Raw genomic sequence first — 16253 nt, forward strand, 5'->3', positions numbered from 1 at the left:
TGTTTTACTAAAGATGTGATCAGCAGGCAGTAATTTGAGGTTATGCCTTTCAGGTAACTTCACTGGCATGTCTCAGGTCATGTTGATAATTATTAATCATGAAGCCTTACTAATGCAAAGTAAAAAATGGAGCACTCAATTTTTTCTTCTGAGTTAAGCACTCCCCATCTCTAAAGAAGAAAACACTAACTTGTGCTTTTAATCTTTTCAAAGCAATAGCTCATCAGTAATCTCTTTCAAAACCTATGACCTGAATTTAAAAGCATCTGCAGTCATCACACTCAGAATTAATAACCTATTTGAGAATAAAAGTACATTAGAGTGACAATGCATAAGGGAAAGCACAGCCATATAACTGATTGTTACTTCAGTACATGAAGGCAGCAGTACTGACTCCACCTGCAGGGGATTCCTTCAAAGCCTGCCTTTTCTGTACATTTCCTGCAGCCACTCTAGGAGAGGGCACAAGTCAAAGATAAACTTAGAAAGATGAGAAATAACTACACGAATCCCTTTGGCCATGTAGGTTTGCCCAAAAGTTACAATGTCTAAAATATGGCCTCTTAGCAGTTTAGCTAGCACTGAAGGAAATGCTTTAATGCCTATTGCTTATGTCAAAAACAAAAAATTAGTACAGCTATGATAGTCATAAACCCTCTTTGCAACACTATGATCAGACAGATCTTTCATCTGGACTTTATTAAGCACGGTTCAGGATGTTGCCACCTCACAACATAACCAGTATGTCAGCCTTGAGCAGCCATGCAGTGCATGCAAGACATCAGGCTGGCAGCAGTGCTCCAGCTAAGCACTCTAAATTTGCAATTATACGGAGAAGACATTTTCACAAGTCTTTGCCATCAGGAATACCAACGACACTGAGAAGAAAAATAGCTTCCAAGCACACTACAGACTATAGAGTAAGGGGAAGGAACTCAACAGCCACTCTGACTGGAATTGAAAAAGAAATTTATGTGTTTTGCTCTGAGTCTCTAACAACATGCTAAATGTAAAATTATTCAGGAAAGTAGTTGCATGGAGTCACTGGAGGATGTGAAGCTTATATGAGAGACTCAACAGCATTTCATTACAGCAAGTCTGGTAGAGGAATCATTTCTACAAAAAGTATGAATTTCAAAGCATCACATTTACGATCTTAAAAGAAAAATAAGAATTCATTAATAGCAAACATTAAAACCTTAAGATTTTATATGCAGGAGAAAAATATGTCACTTTCTATCTAAAAGACGAATTTTCAAAAAATATTATAAGCAGTACACTTAGTAGCAACGTACCACTTGGTTCAGAAACCTGGAGGACGTGGTTCTTCTGTGACATATGCTGCAAACACTCATCTCTGTTGGTGAAAAGGAGGAAGCAGTTTGGGCATGCAAAACACTGAATATGCTGTGGAGGAATACCTTTTTTATGCCCATCATTTTCATTTAGCTGGAAGAAAAAATTATCTATTTAGGAAAAAACGTCAAGAAACCAGGCTCAGTTCTCATGTCCTCCCATTCCTCTCTCATTTCTGTGGTAATACTTTCACTTTTAGGTTTTCAGGTACCACACCTGAATTTATCTACAGCCTACCCCTCTGCATTTCAGCTCACAAGACACAAGGAACTGGCCAAAGTACCCCTGTCAAACTCAGCTACTCATCCACCCTTACTACACCAAACTTCTCCATCCCCTTCTTGCACCACTGGGAGCAAGCACCTTCCCAGGGACTGTGGGCTCCAGTAATTCTTAGGCATTCCCCTTACCCAGGCTCTCAGGAAAAGCTGCCTCTGTCAATAAAGCAGCTGTTTTACCTCATGTCAGTTCTTCCCTAATCTTGCTAACCTCTTAACTCGCCAAAACACTGCTCCTCAGAGTACCCCAAAAGGTCTGTGACTTTTATAGAAGTGAACTCCTTCCATCTGCTTTGCCTTCTACATCAACTCCAGAGCTCTGCCTTCAGCGCAAAAATCCTTTAGTTCTGCTTCTGATATTTTTGCTTCTTCTTTCTACAGCACTCCAAGAATCTTCATTATATGCTCAGAGCTTTGACTAGGATTATCTCCCCATCCTTACACATCAAAGTAATCTCATCTTCTGCAAGCCCTTCCCCCACCTTGGCTGCTACACCTTCTAATGTCACTGGACACAGAGGCACACAACTTTGAAGCAATGGAAAAAGAGTAGGGACATACTACAATGCTATCTTTCAGCTTGTCAGGTATGATTACATATCAAGAGTTATTACCACAAGCAACACGTAAGTCTGATTTTCAGAAATTCTAAAACTTTCCCAAATTTAATGCAGCTTCTGGAGACCAGGTGAGAATATTTGTTATAAAAACACCCAATTTTGAAAATGCTATCAATTATCCAATTCAACACTAGACTGCTTAAATAAACCCCCCTCCTCTCCCTTCTGCTGCTTCTCTTTGCTGTCACTACTTATTTCAGACTAACTTCTTGCTTTTACCTTTCATAGTTTTGGAAATGCAAAAAAAAAAAAAAAAAAAGAGAATACCTATCCACACCACTAACAGACGGACAAGAGGTTCAAGTCAAAGGTATAATCCTCTTGAAGGCATACCGAAAAGTAAAACCTAATGGTCACATCTAAAGGGAATTTGTCAGGCTGCACCAGGTGTTTGAAATATAGAAGAATCAGAGAAAACTATCCTGAAGATTAAAAGAGAGTAGACAGAAAGAGGGTAAAAGAAAAAACAAAACACAAAACCCCACCAAAAATCAATGCAAAATTTTAAGTCTTAAACCCTCTACTACATTCAGATGGATAAGTTATTTATCCTTATGCTCTTGCCTTAGATAAAAGATGATCATTGTACTGCTGAGAGGTTGAAAATCTTTCGCAGCATATCACACAAGCAACAGCATTATGTGGGGGTCCATGCAATGTGACTGTTGGGTCACAGGGAGAATGATCAAACCTGGAGAAGAAGAAATAATTAGCAAACTAGTCCCCTCCAAACAGTAAAATAGCTTTTTCTTAAAAGGGAAAAATTCTGTCCTTTGAAGCTATCAGACAAAAACCCCCTATCTAACCAACCTAAACTATAAAAATTCCTTACTTCCCCTATCACGAAAAGTATCAGTTGAAGAGTCCTGTACAGAGATGATTCTCCCTGTGGTTTACATGACAAAATGGCCACTCTGGAGAGAAATCATATTGCTTTTATAAGAACTAACAAAGCCTTAATTTCCTACACAGACATTTTTATACTTCACAAATTTTTATCTCCCTGTACTAATTCTGGTTGGAATGGCGTTCATTTTTTGTAGTGGCTTGTATGGTTGTTGTGTTTTGGATTTATGAACAACAGTGTTGATAGCACAGAGAAGTTCTAGTTATTGCTGAGTAATGCTTGCACAGTGTCAAAGTCTTCTGTTTTTTGGACTGTCTCACCAGTGTTGGGAGACACAGCTTTTTATTGCTCAGCAATAAAAGTTGAGTGGAGGAGGAAGGGGAGATAGTGGGGAGGACAAATGGCATCACTCCAAGTAACCATCACTTGTGACAGAGCTCTGCCTATGAATTCTTTTTTTAGTTTTGCATGTGCATGCAACTTTTGCTTTACTTATTACAGTGTTTTTACCTCAGCCCAGAATTTTCACTTTCATCCTACATCCCACTAGGGTGAGTGAGTCAGCAGCTGTGTGGGGCTGAGCTGACTATGGGGGTTAACCCATGATACTCCCCTCAACTTCTCACCACCCTGCCTATGGACACATTCACTAGTTAAAAGGCAGTATCTGCTGGAACTGAACACAGACACACTGAGTACTGACTAGCAAGATTAGTTATGAACACACAGCCTATAGCATTTGCTCCTCTTTCCCTACATTAGGGGCTTTTCTTTTTATCTTACCAACAACCTGCATAAGTTAGCCTTTTGGTTTATTTCAAGTTTGGATGAAGACAACTAAACTGGAGTACAGAAATCTTACTTCTCAAAATAACTCAGATATTAAAAAAATGCTCAACAATAGAAAGACATCAATTCTGAATGAAAAAAACAAACCACGCACATAAAGTTTAAAATAAACAAACAAAAAAAAACCCTCATGAAGCTCATTTATATAAATTGTAATAATTTAATTGGCTCTCAAAATGGAGTTTTGTCAGTACAGGCACTTTAAAGCAGACTTGACGCTGATGTCCCAGGTTACAGCATATTCTGTTATTACTTATTATTCCTTGCACTGAACTCTTGCAATGTATCTCCTTACCTTTGAAGGTGACCTAGAAGAAGATGTACATTATCAAACTGTCTGTTGCAATGCATCACAGGACAATATTTGGGACTGCTTTTGACTTGAGTCTGACCCATCTTCTTATTAGCACCCCTTCTTCCACCCTTAACAGAGCCTGGTTTCAGACCTGTGTTCCAAAAGAAAGTACTTAACCAGAAGCTGAATTTCTTAACCAGAGGTTTAAGAAAACAAGTAACATACAAGCCCTAAAATATTCCAGAATCAAATTGTAGTGATTCTTAAAAGCACAATAACAATCCACTTACTGTCCTTCAATCCTAATACAGTAAGTCTGCTCATTCACTGTCTCTTCAATTCCTAGTAGTGTAACTTTTCAAACAGTTTGATACCCTTCCTCCAGGTCCTCCAGAAAGTATTTTACATCCATTAAACACTGTGAAGTTACATTTACTTACACTTTCCCAAGCAGCAGTTCAACAGAAATATTTTTTCTTCCTAGTAACTTTGCTTATAAAAATAATTAACGTTGCCATACTGGCTTTTGGACTTTGTATCTCAAGTTTTCCAAGTAGCAAAGCATTACAAGAATAGCTTTCATGGAAATAAATGTTTAGGAACTTTCCAATTATATGCTCTAGCAGAATTATATATTGTAGGATTTGGTTACGCACAAGGCACCTGCAAGTTCAACACAATTTTCACATGTTCTACTCTGCATTACAAGACTTAGAAACCATTACCCAGACTTAGTTTTCTATTCTTACCTGGCATTTTTAACCACTGATCCACACATAACCTTGCTGCTTCTGTATCACTGTGTCCCCGAATAAATTCTAATTCTTGCAACCCATGAGCATATTGGGAATCAACTTTCTCCTAAGGGAAAAAACATACCAGACAATGTTGTGATCAAATTTAAGAAAAAAAAAACCAAAGAAAAAAAGATTAAGTATGTATCTCTAAACTTACATATGGGTTCCTAAAAAACACACCCACAGAAAGTTAAGTGAGGGGGGAAAAAAAAAATCTTAGAACTCAACTGATTTCTATTTAGCACAATAAAAATAGAATGTAATAGAAAAATTTTAAAAATAAAAAGAAAAAGGTCTTTTCCCTTTGAAGACTAAATTTAAGTCTGCCGTTTGTATTTCCTGATGAAGAGCAAAGAGCCAGGCAGGAGGAAAATATTTAACGAAAAGATCTTTCAGCCTTCATTTTAGCCTTCAAGCTACTTTAAAAGCTACATGGTTGTCTCTGACTCCACTTTACAGTTGAAAAACTGTATGTGGAGACATAAACAGGTCACCAAATTCAAAGTGGAAGAGACAGAAGGGGGATGTAGGCCTCCAGAGGTCAAGGCTACCTTGGACTATATCTAATCTAGCCTTTTACTCCATTGTACTACAGTTGCACAGTCTACCATAGAATGTAACAAGCTGTAGCAGAGTTATGTGATTTTAAAAGCCATTAACAGTTTTGAGAAAATCAGGTTGGAAAGTCAGCAGTTTGCCAACTCTGGATTTACATTTATCCCTGTTCAATTCCATGAAGTTCTTGTAATTCATTCCTTGAAGATGTCCAGCCCCCACTGAGAGCAGTCCTACCATTAAGCCCACTGACTGTACCTCCCAGTTTGTAATGAAAGTAAAAAGCACATTATTTTCAAATAGTTGCAAAGTGCAACTAACAGGACTCAACTTCAAAATTATGCCTTAAGCATTGAAAATTTTATCCCATTATGAAATGTTACCTTACATAATGCAGCAAACAGCTTCTAAAAAATCTCAGACAAAAGCAGGTAAATAGCAAGGCTTGCTGCATTGTGGTTTGTGATAACTGTTATTTTTCAATTAATTGAAATGTTAGAATATCAAAATAATTGATACTAAGTTTCCTCTTCTATATATACAAAAAAAAAAGTTTTAAGTATTGGTTTTCATTGGTTTTCATTTAATTTTTCCCTCCTTAGGAACTGCAATAAGACTAGCAAATGGATCAGTTAAAAGCCACTGAAAAGACAAAGTCCATGTTGAGTTTCACACAATATCCCAGAAACAGAAGTCTAGTTGCTAATTCCAGGTATGCCTCACCAATTTTTCTATTTACTTCATAGTGAAAACAAAGACACTAGTGATTACAAGGCCTTTATTATGCAATTCTTCCAAAATAAAACACATCCAATACCTTAAAGGCTTTGTTTTTCTCCTCTTTTTGTTGTTTCTCTACTTCAACATGGCGTGCCAGACGATCCAGGGTTGATGCAACTCGTTCCTTCTGGTAATCAATGTGATCCTTACTCCCAGTATTTCTCTACAATTGGAAAGTTAAACTCTTATTTGGTGATTGTTATGTAACACACACTAATACAGTGAAAAGCGATGCCCAAGCATCACAACATAGCACAATAAAGATACTCTCATTCCAAGTTCCATGAGCTACTGTGTAGCTTTCTCTTCCTTTTTAACAGCATCTGTAACTTCTATTGGAAAACAACCTCCCCTCCACAAACATTAGCCTCACCATGCAGTGGAGGAACACATTCATTGTCCTAGAAGTCTCTAACAAATGAAAAGCTAAGTAAGTTTTTCTAAGTAAACAAAATCCCTCCTGACTTCAAAGCCAAGATGCAGCCCATCCAAAAAACCTGAAAACTGCTATTACTCTTGCTCTAACAGTGCCCATTATCTTCCAAAAGGCAGCTCATGAGCTTTTCCTAGCCTAAGGGAAAGGCCATATACTGCAGCCTCCCCTTCTTACACAATCAGCTCTAGTAATTATCCCTGTAATGTCAGCCTGTGCATGTACAGAAGATCCACCTTTCTTTAAGAATCAGCTTTATTACAAACATTATCTGCTGCAACACAAGAAAACAAAAGTCAAAAGATAGTCACTGCTGCCAAAACCAACTGCAATAGGGTCTATCGATGCTCCTTTCAAAGGCCTTGCAGAGCAGGCACACTAAGTTTGGGGAATAGATAAACTGATGAGCCTGCTTTTGACTTGTACATTCTTAGAATAGATTATGAAAGATTAGGGTGAGCTAAAAACCAGACTGTCAACGGAATAAGGTCATTCAACCCATACATTGTTCCTAAAAAGTTATTTTAGAAAGAAGAGGCCTTGTAGTACACCAAGTATGTTTTCAGGTTAGAAACTGGACATCCCAGCTTCTGAGGCTGCATGTAAAGTGACATTTTATTTCCACACACTTGCCAAGACAACTGAAAGACCAAAGTACCAAGTCATTTCAAGGAGGGAAAATGGGCTCTGGAAAACGTGAAGTGCTGGTATTCTTGCTTTTCACTCAACAGCAAGTAGAACAATTAAAATATTTCAATACTGGTTATTTAGTACTTGTTAAAAATACATCTAACAAGGCTTTTGTGAAGAATAACTGATAGGAAAAATACAGAAGACCAATTATTTTATTCAACCAAGATGTCCCAAAATCCGTTACACCATACTCACACGAAAATAAGAACTGCTGTTAGGTTCTTCATCCTCACTGCTGACAAGATCAATGCATTCAAGGACAGGCCTTAAAGGTCCTTCCTGGAAAAAAGCATTAAAAACACACACACAAGAGAATTAAATATCTCAGAGATAAAATGTACTACCTCTGCCATATATTGGCAGTTTCTTCAAGATATGAACAATCAACTGCATAGGGCAGGCTAGGAAGACCTACTGCCTTACAATGAGTAGCAGACAGAAAAGCAGCATGGAATCCACTCTGCTGCTCTTAATGCATCTCAGTATTTACATTCTTCCACCTTCCAAGGCAGTAAAGCTGTTCAGCTGGCCAGGCACAAACAATCCTCTGTCTCACTGAGGAGAAGAGGGATGAAATCTTGGACAGATGACAAAAGCTTCTATGAATCAAGCTGTCAGCCTCCAATTACCCCCAAAGAGTAACTCTTTATGATTAAATAAAGATAACATGGTTTTCTAAACAAAATATTAAAAAAAAATCCACTGCAGATTTGCTTCTGTAGAAACTGACAGGTTCTACAACACTTCTAAGAAATTAAACCTTTATTAAACAAGTGTTAGCAAGTAAGAGCTCAAAGACACACTATGACCACCTGACTGTCCAATCAGTTAAATGAAGTGTTTTGAAATGCTCAGCTCTGATCCTAACAGCTTCTTCAAGGGCAGAGATTTTTCTTATTTGTGTTTACTTACTCTCAGGGCTCAACAACTAACCAAAACTTACAAAACTGACAGCTGAAATGCAGAGTAATTTGGTTTCAAACCCAGAAGTCCAAGTGATCAAAACAATAAATTTAACACAAGTAATATTATACTTGTTTAAATGTTTTCTGCACACATTACATGTTTTTTTTCCTTTCAAAATCGGTGCCTTTTTCTATGCAATTTTTGTGTATGTTTACCTCCACACAAGCCCCAAACTGAAAGTTAAGAGAGTTTTAACTACCTTATTTTCCACATGTTTCAACTAAATGCAAAGATGGTGCCAACCCTGAGGATTCCATCGTTGTAGGAGAGTTAAGAAGCTGAGGATCAGAGAGCTTCATCCTACCTGCTGTAACTTCCCACTGGATGAGTGGGGGAGTAAATCTTGGCACACAAACAGTCCGCGATTTCAAAAAAACAACGTGGACAAGCTCTCCATGAACAGCTGAAAGCTGGGGCCTCTCTAGCTGACTATACTGGGATACTTGGCACCCAGAAACATAAAAGTATTCAGATGTACTATGTACTCTTTACACCTTATCTTGCAAAGACCCTTCACATTCAAAGAAAGCAAACAAACAAAACCACCAAAACTCTACCAAACCAACCAACAACAAAACAAACACCCAAACTAAAAAATCCCCCAAACCCCCAACATAATCCACTTCCAAATTCGTTCTCTAAACAATCTTCAAAAGTGAATCTTCTCACAAACCAAAAGCCATGCCACTGAGCAACAAAGATAGATCACAGCTACTTCTGTGAGTAGAATTTATAGGTTTTTAATTCTCCAGGCAGCTGTGGCATCTCTGCTGTTATTCACAGGTTTGCCTGGAAGCATCAACAGAACTGTAATTTCACTAGGCTATGCAAAATACCAAGTTTAGCTGTTAATACAATATTTTGTTTAACTGGTGACTGGTAAAGATGAAGCCTCATATTCATCTCTTCAGAGTTTCTTCTCAAGGAGTTCTGTGAAGCTCATTTTTATCCCCAAAGTCTTCTCTGAAAGCCCTAAACAGTGGTCTCTCTTTCATCCCCTTCCTCATTTCACTCTACCTTTGGGTGATCTGGCCTAGCCAACAGACTCCTTGTCCACTGACACATCATGCAAGATATTTTGTTTGTTGTTTTAGCTTTATGCACAGTCAGACCAAGTGCCCAGTTTACTTAAACAGCACAATTAAACTTCTGCATAATTATACACACACTGGCATACAGAAAACATGAATCCAGCTTTCACGCATGTGACCACAAAATTATCTCTGACAAATAATTATGTGAGCATAATTATGTATATATATGTAAATGTACTTATTACCACAGAACAAGTTTACATTAAAATAAATTTTTAAAAATTGACACAAGTTGTACTATTTGTACTCTGAATCTTTGTCCCAGTAGACTTCCAACTTTTAAGACTGCCAAGAACTGACCAACATAGCAAACTAACATGCACTTAAAAGGTTTTGACATCATAACCTAGCAAATACAAAAACTCAAGTCCCTGCCTGACTTGGCATGGGTGCAGAAATATGAGCTGCTGCCTAACACCATTACCATTTTATTCAGTTCCTGCTGTGCTGCAACTAAAAGCTAGAGAGACAAATACTTCATTCTGAATATCTAACACCACAGAGGTAAAGGAAGCAAAACTTTTAATTACAGTAATTTCACGAATACAAGCCGCACCGTTTTGACCAAAATTTTGCTCCCATACCGGAAATGCGGCTAATACTCAGGAGCGGCCAATATGTGAATAATTTTCTGACATTTTCAACCCCGGGAGTGCAAACTGCAAAGTCGAGCTCCTGCCAGTAAAACCCGGCATTTACGCGGTTGTTACAAATTGGTTACTCTGTTGCACGGCGGGTGGAATTGCTCCGCGCAGGCAGTACAGGGGGTGGGGAAGGCGGGGAAGCTCTCTCCTGCTTGGTCCCGCGGTTCAGGAGGTTCCCGTCCTCGCGTGCTGCCGCCGCAGGAGCAGGCAGGCTACATCCCCGCCTCCCATCACCGCCGCGGGTGCTGGTGGGCTCTGTGCCCCCTTTGCCGCCATGGGGCAGCGCCGCGCCGGGGTGACCAAGTCCAGCGGTGGCAGCGGCTGGCCCCGAGCGGCCCCGCCGAGCGGCAGCACCGAGCTGGGCCACCCAGCCCTGTCGGCAGCCCCAAGCCCTCATGGCCCGAGCCGAGCCAGTAAACCCCGCCCTGCCACAATTCTGTTACTATTTGGCAACTTTGTTGCACGCAGGTCCTCGCTGCGAACGACAGAGCGGCTTATATTCGGGTGCGGCTTATTTATGGGCAAAAAACAAAATATTTGCCAACACCCGGCAATGCGGCTTATACTCAGTGCGGCTTGTACTCGTGAATTTACTGTAGTAACTACCATGTCTTAGTGCATTACTTGATTTGGTGTATTAACTAACTCTCCTCTGAATCCGATGCTGTTGGTGCCAACTGTAGCAACTTGAATTATCTATCCATTTATTCACAGGACATTACAATTGTGAATTTCTTCACTCTTGCCTTATCCTTCCCAAGTAAGCAAAATGGGGGCAAGACCATCCTATGTTAAGAACACAGGAGTAACAACTTGCACTGAAGATTAAATCATATTTCTCTGGTGGTATGCAAAACATAAAATGTAATGATTTCAAATGGACAAAATATGTTTTAATGAAGACTTAAAAGGTGGAAAATGATGGAAGAATTGTTTTAAGTTTCTTGAATGAGCGTGAATTGGACTACAAAAGCCAAAAATCTGTGGCAGCAGCAGATTGACAAAAAGTCCTTATTAGATGGAGCAAAAGCATAGTCCTACAGCATGAATTCAAACACCCAAGTGAATGAAGTAGAAAAAAACCAACCCAAAACCACAAAGAAAAACTCATCAAATAAACAAAAAACCCACACTAAAGCCACATCTGACTGTCAAGAAGGAAAAAAAAAAAGAAGAGAAAAAGGAAGAAAAACAGAAACCACATGGCCTACAGCTAATTGTTACCTATCAAAATGAGCACAGGCTGGGATAGCCCAGCAGGTTCTCCAATTCAATTTATACAGTACAATCTTGTGCACTGGGTCTTTAGGACATGCAGGAGGCATCCATCCATAACACTTATGAAGAGTTATTATATGAAGATGATGACCTAAAGGAAGCCAAGCAGTCTAGAAATCCTTTTGCAAATCCAAAGTCACCTTCACTCAGAGAAGCAAATGAGATCTGAAGACATATTGCTGATATTAGGTGATGGCCAGGGTCACACACCTTTCCCCTCATATTAATCAATTACAATAGTAAGCTCCTCCAGGATATAAATCCTGCAAAAATTTGAGCAGAGTCATCTTCCTATAGATAGCAGCCTCTCTTGGAACCAATAGTCACTGGGACCACAAAGGATCTCTATTACCCACAGTCAAAAGGAAAAAAAATGGTATTCAGAGGTGTTGATTTTAGTTCTTTTGTTTCAGTTCTCTTTCAGTTACTGTTCTCCAGCAGCCCTTCAGTCCTTTCACTTTCAAGTTATACTACTTTCCTTGTTCCATTGCCCAGTTTGAGGAAAATGAAGCTTATTCCGTCATGATGACAGAATCATAGAATGGTTTTGGTTGGAAAGATCATCTTGTCCCAAGCCCCCTGCCAAGGGCAGGGACATCTTCCACTAGACAAGGCTGCTTAAAGCCCCCTCCAGCCTGATCTTGAACACTCCCAGGAATGGGGGGGCATCCACAACTTACCTGGGCAACCTGTTCCAGTGTCTCACCACCCTCACAGGAAAGAACTTCTTCCTAGTATCTAAACATACTCTTAGTCCGAAGCCATTCCTCTTTGTCCTTTCACTATATGCTCTTGTTAAAAGCCCCCCTTCGTCTTTTCTGTAGGCTCCCTCCAGGTGCTGGAAGGCTGCAATTAGCTCAGCCTGAAGCCTTCTCTTTTCCAGGCTGTACAATCCCAATTCTTATTCTTTCCTCACAGGAGAGGTGCTCCATCCCTCTGATCATCTTGGTGTCCATCCTCTGGACTCACTCCAACAGATCCTTGTCCTTCCTGGCCTGGGGACCCCAAAGCTGGATGCAGCACTGCAGGTGGGGTCTCACCAGAGCAGAGCAGGGGGACAGGATCCCCTCCCTGGCCCTGCTGGCCACGCTGCTTTGGATGCAGCCCAGGATACACTGAAACTTCTGGGCTGCAAGTACACTTTGCCAGCTCATCCACCAACAATCCCAAGTTTTTCTCTGCAGATGCACATGAATACTTGTGTGTATACAATGAACTTTAAACCAAATCAATTTTGCCCGAATCAAGCAAAATATTAAGACACCTCGGAGATAACCAACTACTTATAATTTTGGAAAAAAAATACCTGTCCTTTGTACTAGAGCACCTGCAGAAAAAGTCTGTATGATGAAATTCTACTTTAATCATACACCATACAAAATGGGGGAAGGGGTATCTAGTAATTATTCAGCATATTGTTCAAAAATGAGACAAATCAACAAAAAAACAGCCACTAAAAATACTGGCATCATTGAATCACTTGACCTTAGTAACATGGCTTTTTCCTTAAAGAAAAACATCTTTAGATGTGTAGATGTGGCTCCTAGGGACATGGCCTAGTCCTGAGTTAATGGCTGGACTCAATGATCTTAATGGTCTTTTCCAACATAAACAATTATACGATTCTATGTAATCCTGCCATCCAGCACCACTTCACTGATGACAGATTGAGGCTAGAACACAGGCAACATGAAAAACATTCTGCTTCTCTTGGATATCCAACAGATACAAGTGTCTTAAAGTTATGTTAACATAAAGCATGTCAGCATTACATTAGGTGTTATACAATAAAGAGCGCCTCACAATTTGAGAGGATTGTTTAAGGCCTCTAACCCATTATTTCCTTCCTCTTCAAAATTGAGCACAGTGATTTCAGCATTGATTTGCAGAATGAGCAGTGATTTATTCAATGAACTTTAGAGGGACTATTCATGAAGCAAAATGTTATACAGTATGACTACCAGGAAAGTTATCTACAGTCCCTTCTGATATACTTCACTGATCACTGCAATACCCCCCTCGCCTGCTCAGATACTCAAGACAACATTTCCTCTACAGGACCAACTTATACCTTACACCAACTTATTATCTTCTTATACCCTTCCAAGAAAGGGTACATAAACCTTTAAGATTGAGTTGTAATCTGCCTCAAACGTTCACAAATGAAGTTATCTTTATATTCAAGAGTAAAGCTTCACATCAAAATATAATCATCATCAACAGAGCCAATGAAGACCCCTCTCCTGTTTACTTGACTACTAAAAGTGTATTTTTACAAGCAGTGTATTTCCAGTACAAGGTCTACTTACTCCAACGAACTCAATCTCATCTTCACTTTCAGAAGTTGGTGGGTTACTCTTGCGAGGGCTGTCAGAGCTACGAGACTCCATTACCTAAACAGAAACAAAACATTCTATGTAATTTCACTTTCTAAGTTTCGTTTAACTATACAGTACTTTCCATTTTACGCCTTCTTTGGTTTCGCATTCTACCTGTATTCAACAAGTCCCTATCATTCACTCTCAATTATCAGCGACACCACAACAAGCGATAAACGACTCAAATCACGCTACTGTATTTTCCAAACGTGTAACACGTGGTTTTCCCTCCAAAGCACGCCGATACCTACACTGCTCCAGCAGCCATAGCTGCAGTGTAGCAGCCCAAGGATATGCCTGAGCCTGAAACCCCAGCAAGAGCCGCGACCCGAGCTCCAGCCCAGCGGCGCTCAGCCACCGACGAGCCGCGGCCGGCCCGTAACAGCTGCGGGCGAGCTCGGACGTTTTTAGCAGCTCCGGCTGCTTCGGGCAGCTCTAGGACCGCGGCAGAGGCTGAGCTCGCTGCTCCAAAACAACGGCGGGGCTGCGGTGCTGACTCACGCTCCCCCACCGCAGGAACGGCGCCGCGGCACTCGGCCGTGCGGGCCCCGCACGCCGGGCAGGCGGTACTGCGATATTGCCGTACTGCGATATTGCCGTACTGCGGCCCGCCGGGCCGGGCCCCGCCGCCACCGCTGCGCCGCAACCGCCGCGCCCGCGCACCCGCTCACCCGCCGCCAGGTCCCGCGGGCAGCAACGCCCCGAGCCGGCCGAGTCCCCGCTTCCTCTGCGGCCCGGGGGCGGGGCGGGGGCGCGGCACGGATCGCCGGGATCGGGAGGTGCCGCCGCTGCGCCCCGCGTTCCCCATGGCAGGTGCTGGCGCTACCGCGGCAGCACCATGGCGCGGCCCCCCGGCCGGCGCTCCGGGCTCCTTCCTTCTTTTGGGCTCTCTCCTTCTTCGGGCCTCCCCTCGCCCGCCTTCAGCTGGGCTGCATCGAGTTCCGGCTCGGGGGGGAGAGGGGAAATCCGCCCGCCGCTTCCGGGGGCGAGGAGGAGGAGGAGGGCGGCTATTGGGGCTGGCAGCCGAGGGCGGGAAGGCGGTAAAATCGCCGCTGCGGGCTAAGGCCGGTCCTTGTGCGTGCTCAGCCACCTCACGCGGTGCTCTATCCAGCCCAGGCATCTGCAAAGGTCCTTCGTGAGGGAGGCGTTGCTGAGGGCAGTGGTGAAATCCAGATAGGCAATGGTCGTCGCTCCACTCATCCAGCAGTACTCATCTACCCTTCTTGAAGATGGAGGTGGTATTTGCTTTCCTTCAGCTTCAGGCACCAGTCCCAGACACCGAGATCCATGAAAGAGAATTGAGAGTGATCTCACCATGATATCTGTCAGTGCTCTCAGTACCTGCATCCTGTCAGGCCATAGACTTAGCATGCACATGCCCAGTTTCCTGATGTATTCCCTGGCTTGATCCTCTCCCACTAAGGGTACATCTTCCTTGGTCTAGCCTTTCCTCCTGATTTTTTGAACCTGAATTCCTGAAGGCTGGTCTTGGTACTGAAGACTGAGGATGTACTGTGTGAGACTGTGTCATCTGTCTTATTTAGCAATGGGCCTACATTTTCCTTAGTCTTCCTTTTACCACCTATGTACCTAGGGAAGCTGTTCTTGTTGTCTTGGACATCCCTAGCTAGATCCAATTCCAGTCATGCTTTAGCTTTCCTAACTTCATCACTGTATGCTTGAACAATATTTCTGTGTTTCTCTGAGGTAAGCCATCCTTGCTTCCACACTTTATATGCTTTCTGTTTGCATTAGATTTTGACCAGGAATTCCTTGCTCATCTACACAGGCCTCGTGGTGTTTTCACCCAACTTCCTATTCACAGGAGCTAACTGTTCCTGAGCTTGGAGGAAGTGATCCTTAAATATTAACCAGCTTTCTTGGCCCCTCTGCCTCCAGGGCTGGATCCCATAGGGCTTTTCTAGGCAGATCTTTGAAGACACCAAAATTCACTCTCCAGGTTGGTGAGCCTGTTTTTCATACTTCACCCTCCCTTCAGGAGCTCCACCATCTCGTGTCACTGTGGCCAAGGTTGCCTTGAGCTTTACATTGCCCACAATCCCTTCATGGGTATAGGTCCAACAAAGCATTGCTCAGTATTGGTCTTTGTTGACTCCTTTATGACTTGAAAGAAGTTATCACTGAACTCCAGAAACCTCCTGGGTTGTTTGTGTCCCTCCAGCAAATATCTGAGTGGTTGACTCCCACATTAGGACGAGGGCTTGCAAACATGAGGCTGCTCCTATCTAGAAAGGGACTGGGAGATTTCTCCATTGTGGTGTGTCATAGACATTTCTTTGCTTGCATGCAAGAGCTGAAGGTGATCTCTCCTAAGCCCATCTTCTTGATTTTCTGCTCTGTTCCTGCCACATCACCTTACGCCCTTTTGC

The 16253-nt window shown here is 41.8% G+C and overlaps 1 protein-coding gene across 5 annotated transcripts in view; it reads right to left on the reverse strand.

Annotated features, from left to right (window-relative positions):
* LOC116993840 (E3 SUMO-protein ligase ZNF451-like) overlaps window positions 1-14837 on the reverse strand; it is a 36922-nt gene extending 22085 nt beyond the window's left edge. Inside the window, exons 1-8 of one of the 5 annotated variants that reach the window (XM_033054969.2) lie at window positions 14535-14837; window positions 13795-13878; window positions 7699-7782; window positions 6415-6540; window positions 4995-5106; window positions 4246-4396; window positions 2819-2945; window positions 1296-1449 (exon numbers count right to left, since the gene is read on the reverse strand). In XM_033054969.2, coding sequence (XP_032910860.1) covers window positions 1296-1449; window positions 2819-2945; window positions 4246-4396; window positions 4995-5106; window positions 6415-6540; window positions 7699-7782; window positions 13795-13875 — 835 coding nt within the window. In that variant the 5' untranslated portion in view covers window positions 13876-13878; window positions 14535-14837. Of the gene's footprint in view, window positions 1-1295; window positions 1450-2818; window positions 2946-4245; window positions 4397-4994; window positions 5107-6414; window positions 6541-7698; window positions 7783-13794; window positions 13879-14114; window positions 14217-14526 lie in introns of those variants that run through there. The other 4 variants (XM_033054965.2, XM_033054966.2, XM_033054968.2 and 1 more) reach the window with 4 other exon arrangements.
* Window positions 14838-16253: the final 1416 nt, after the last annotated feature.

This window comes from Catharus ustulatus, chromosome 3, assembly GCF_009819885.2.
Source record: "Catharus ustulatus isolate bCatUst1 chromosome 3, bCatUst1.pri.v2, whole genome shotgun sequence".
Lineage (NCBI taxonomy): Eukaryota > Metazoa > Chordata > Aves > Passeriformes > Turdidae > Catharus > Catharus ustulatus.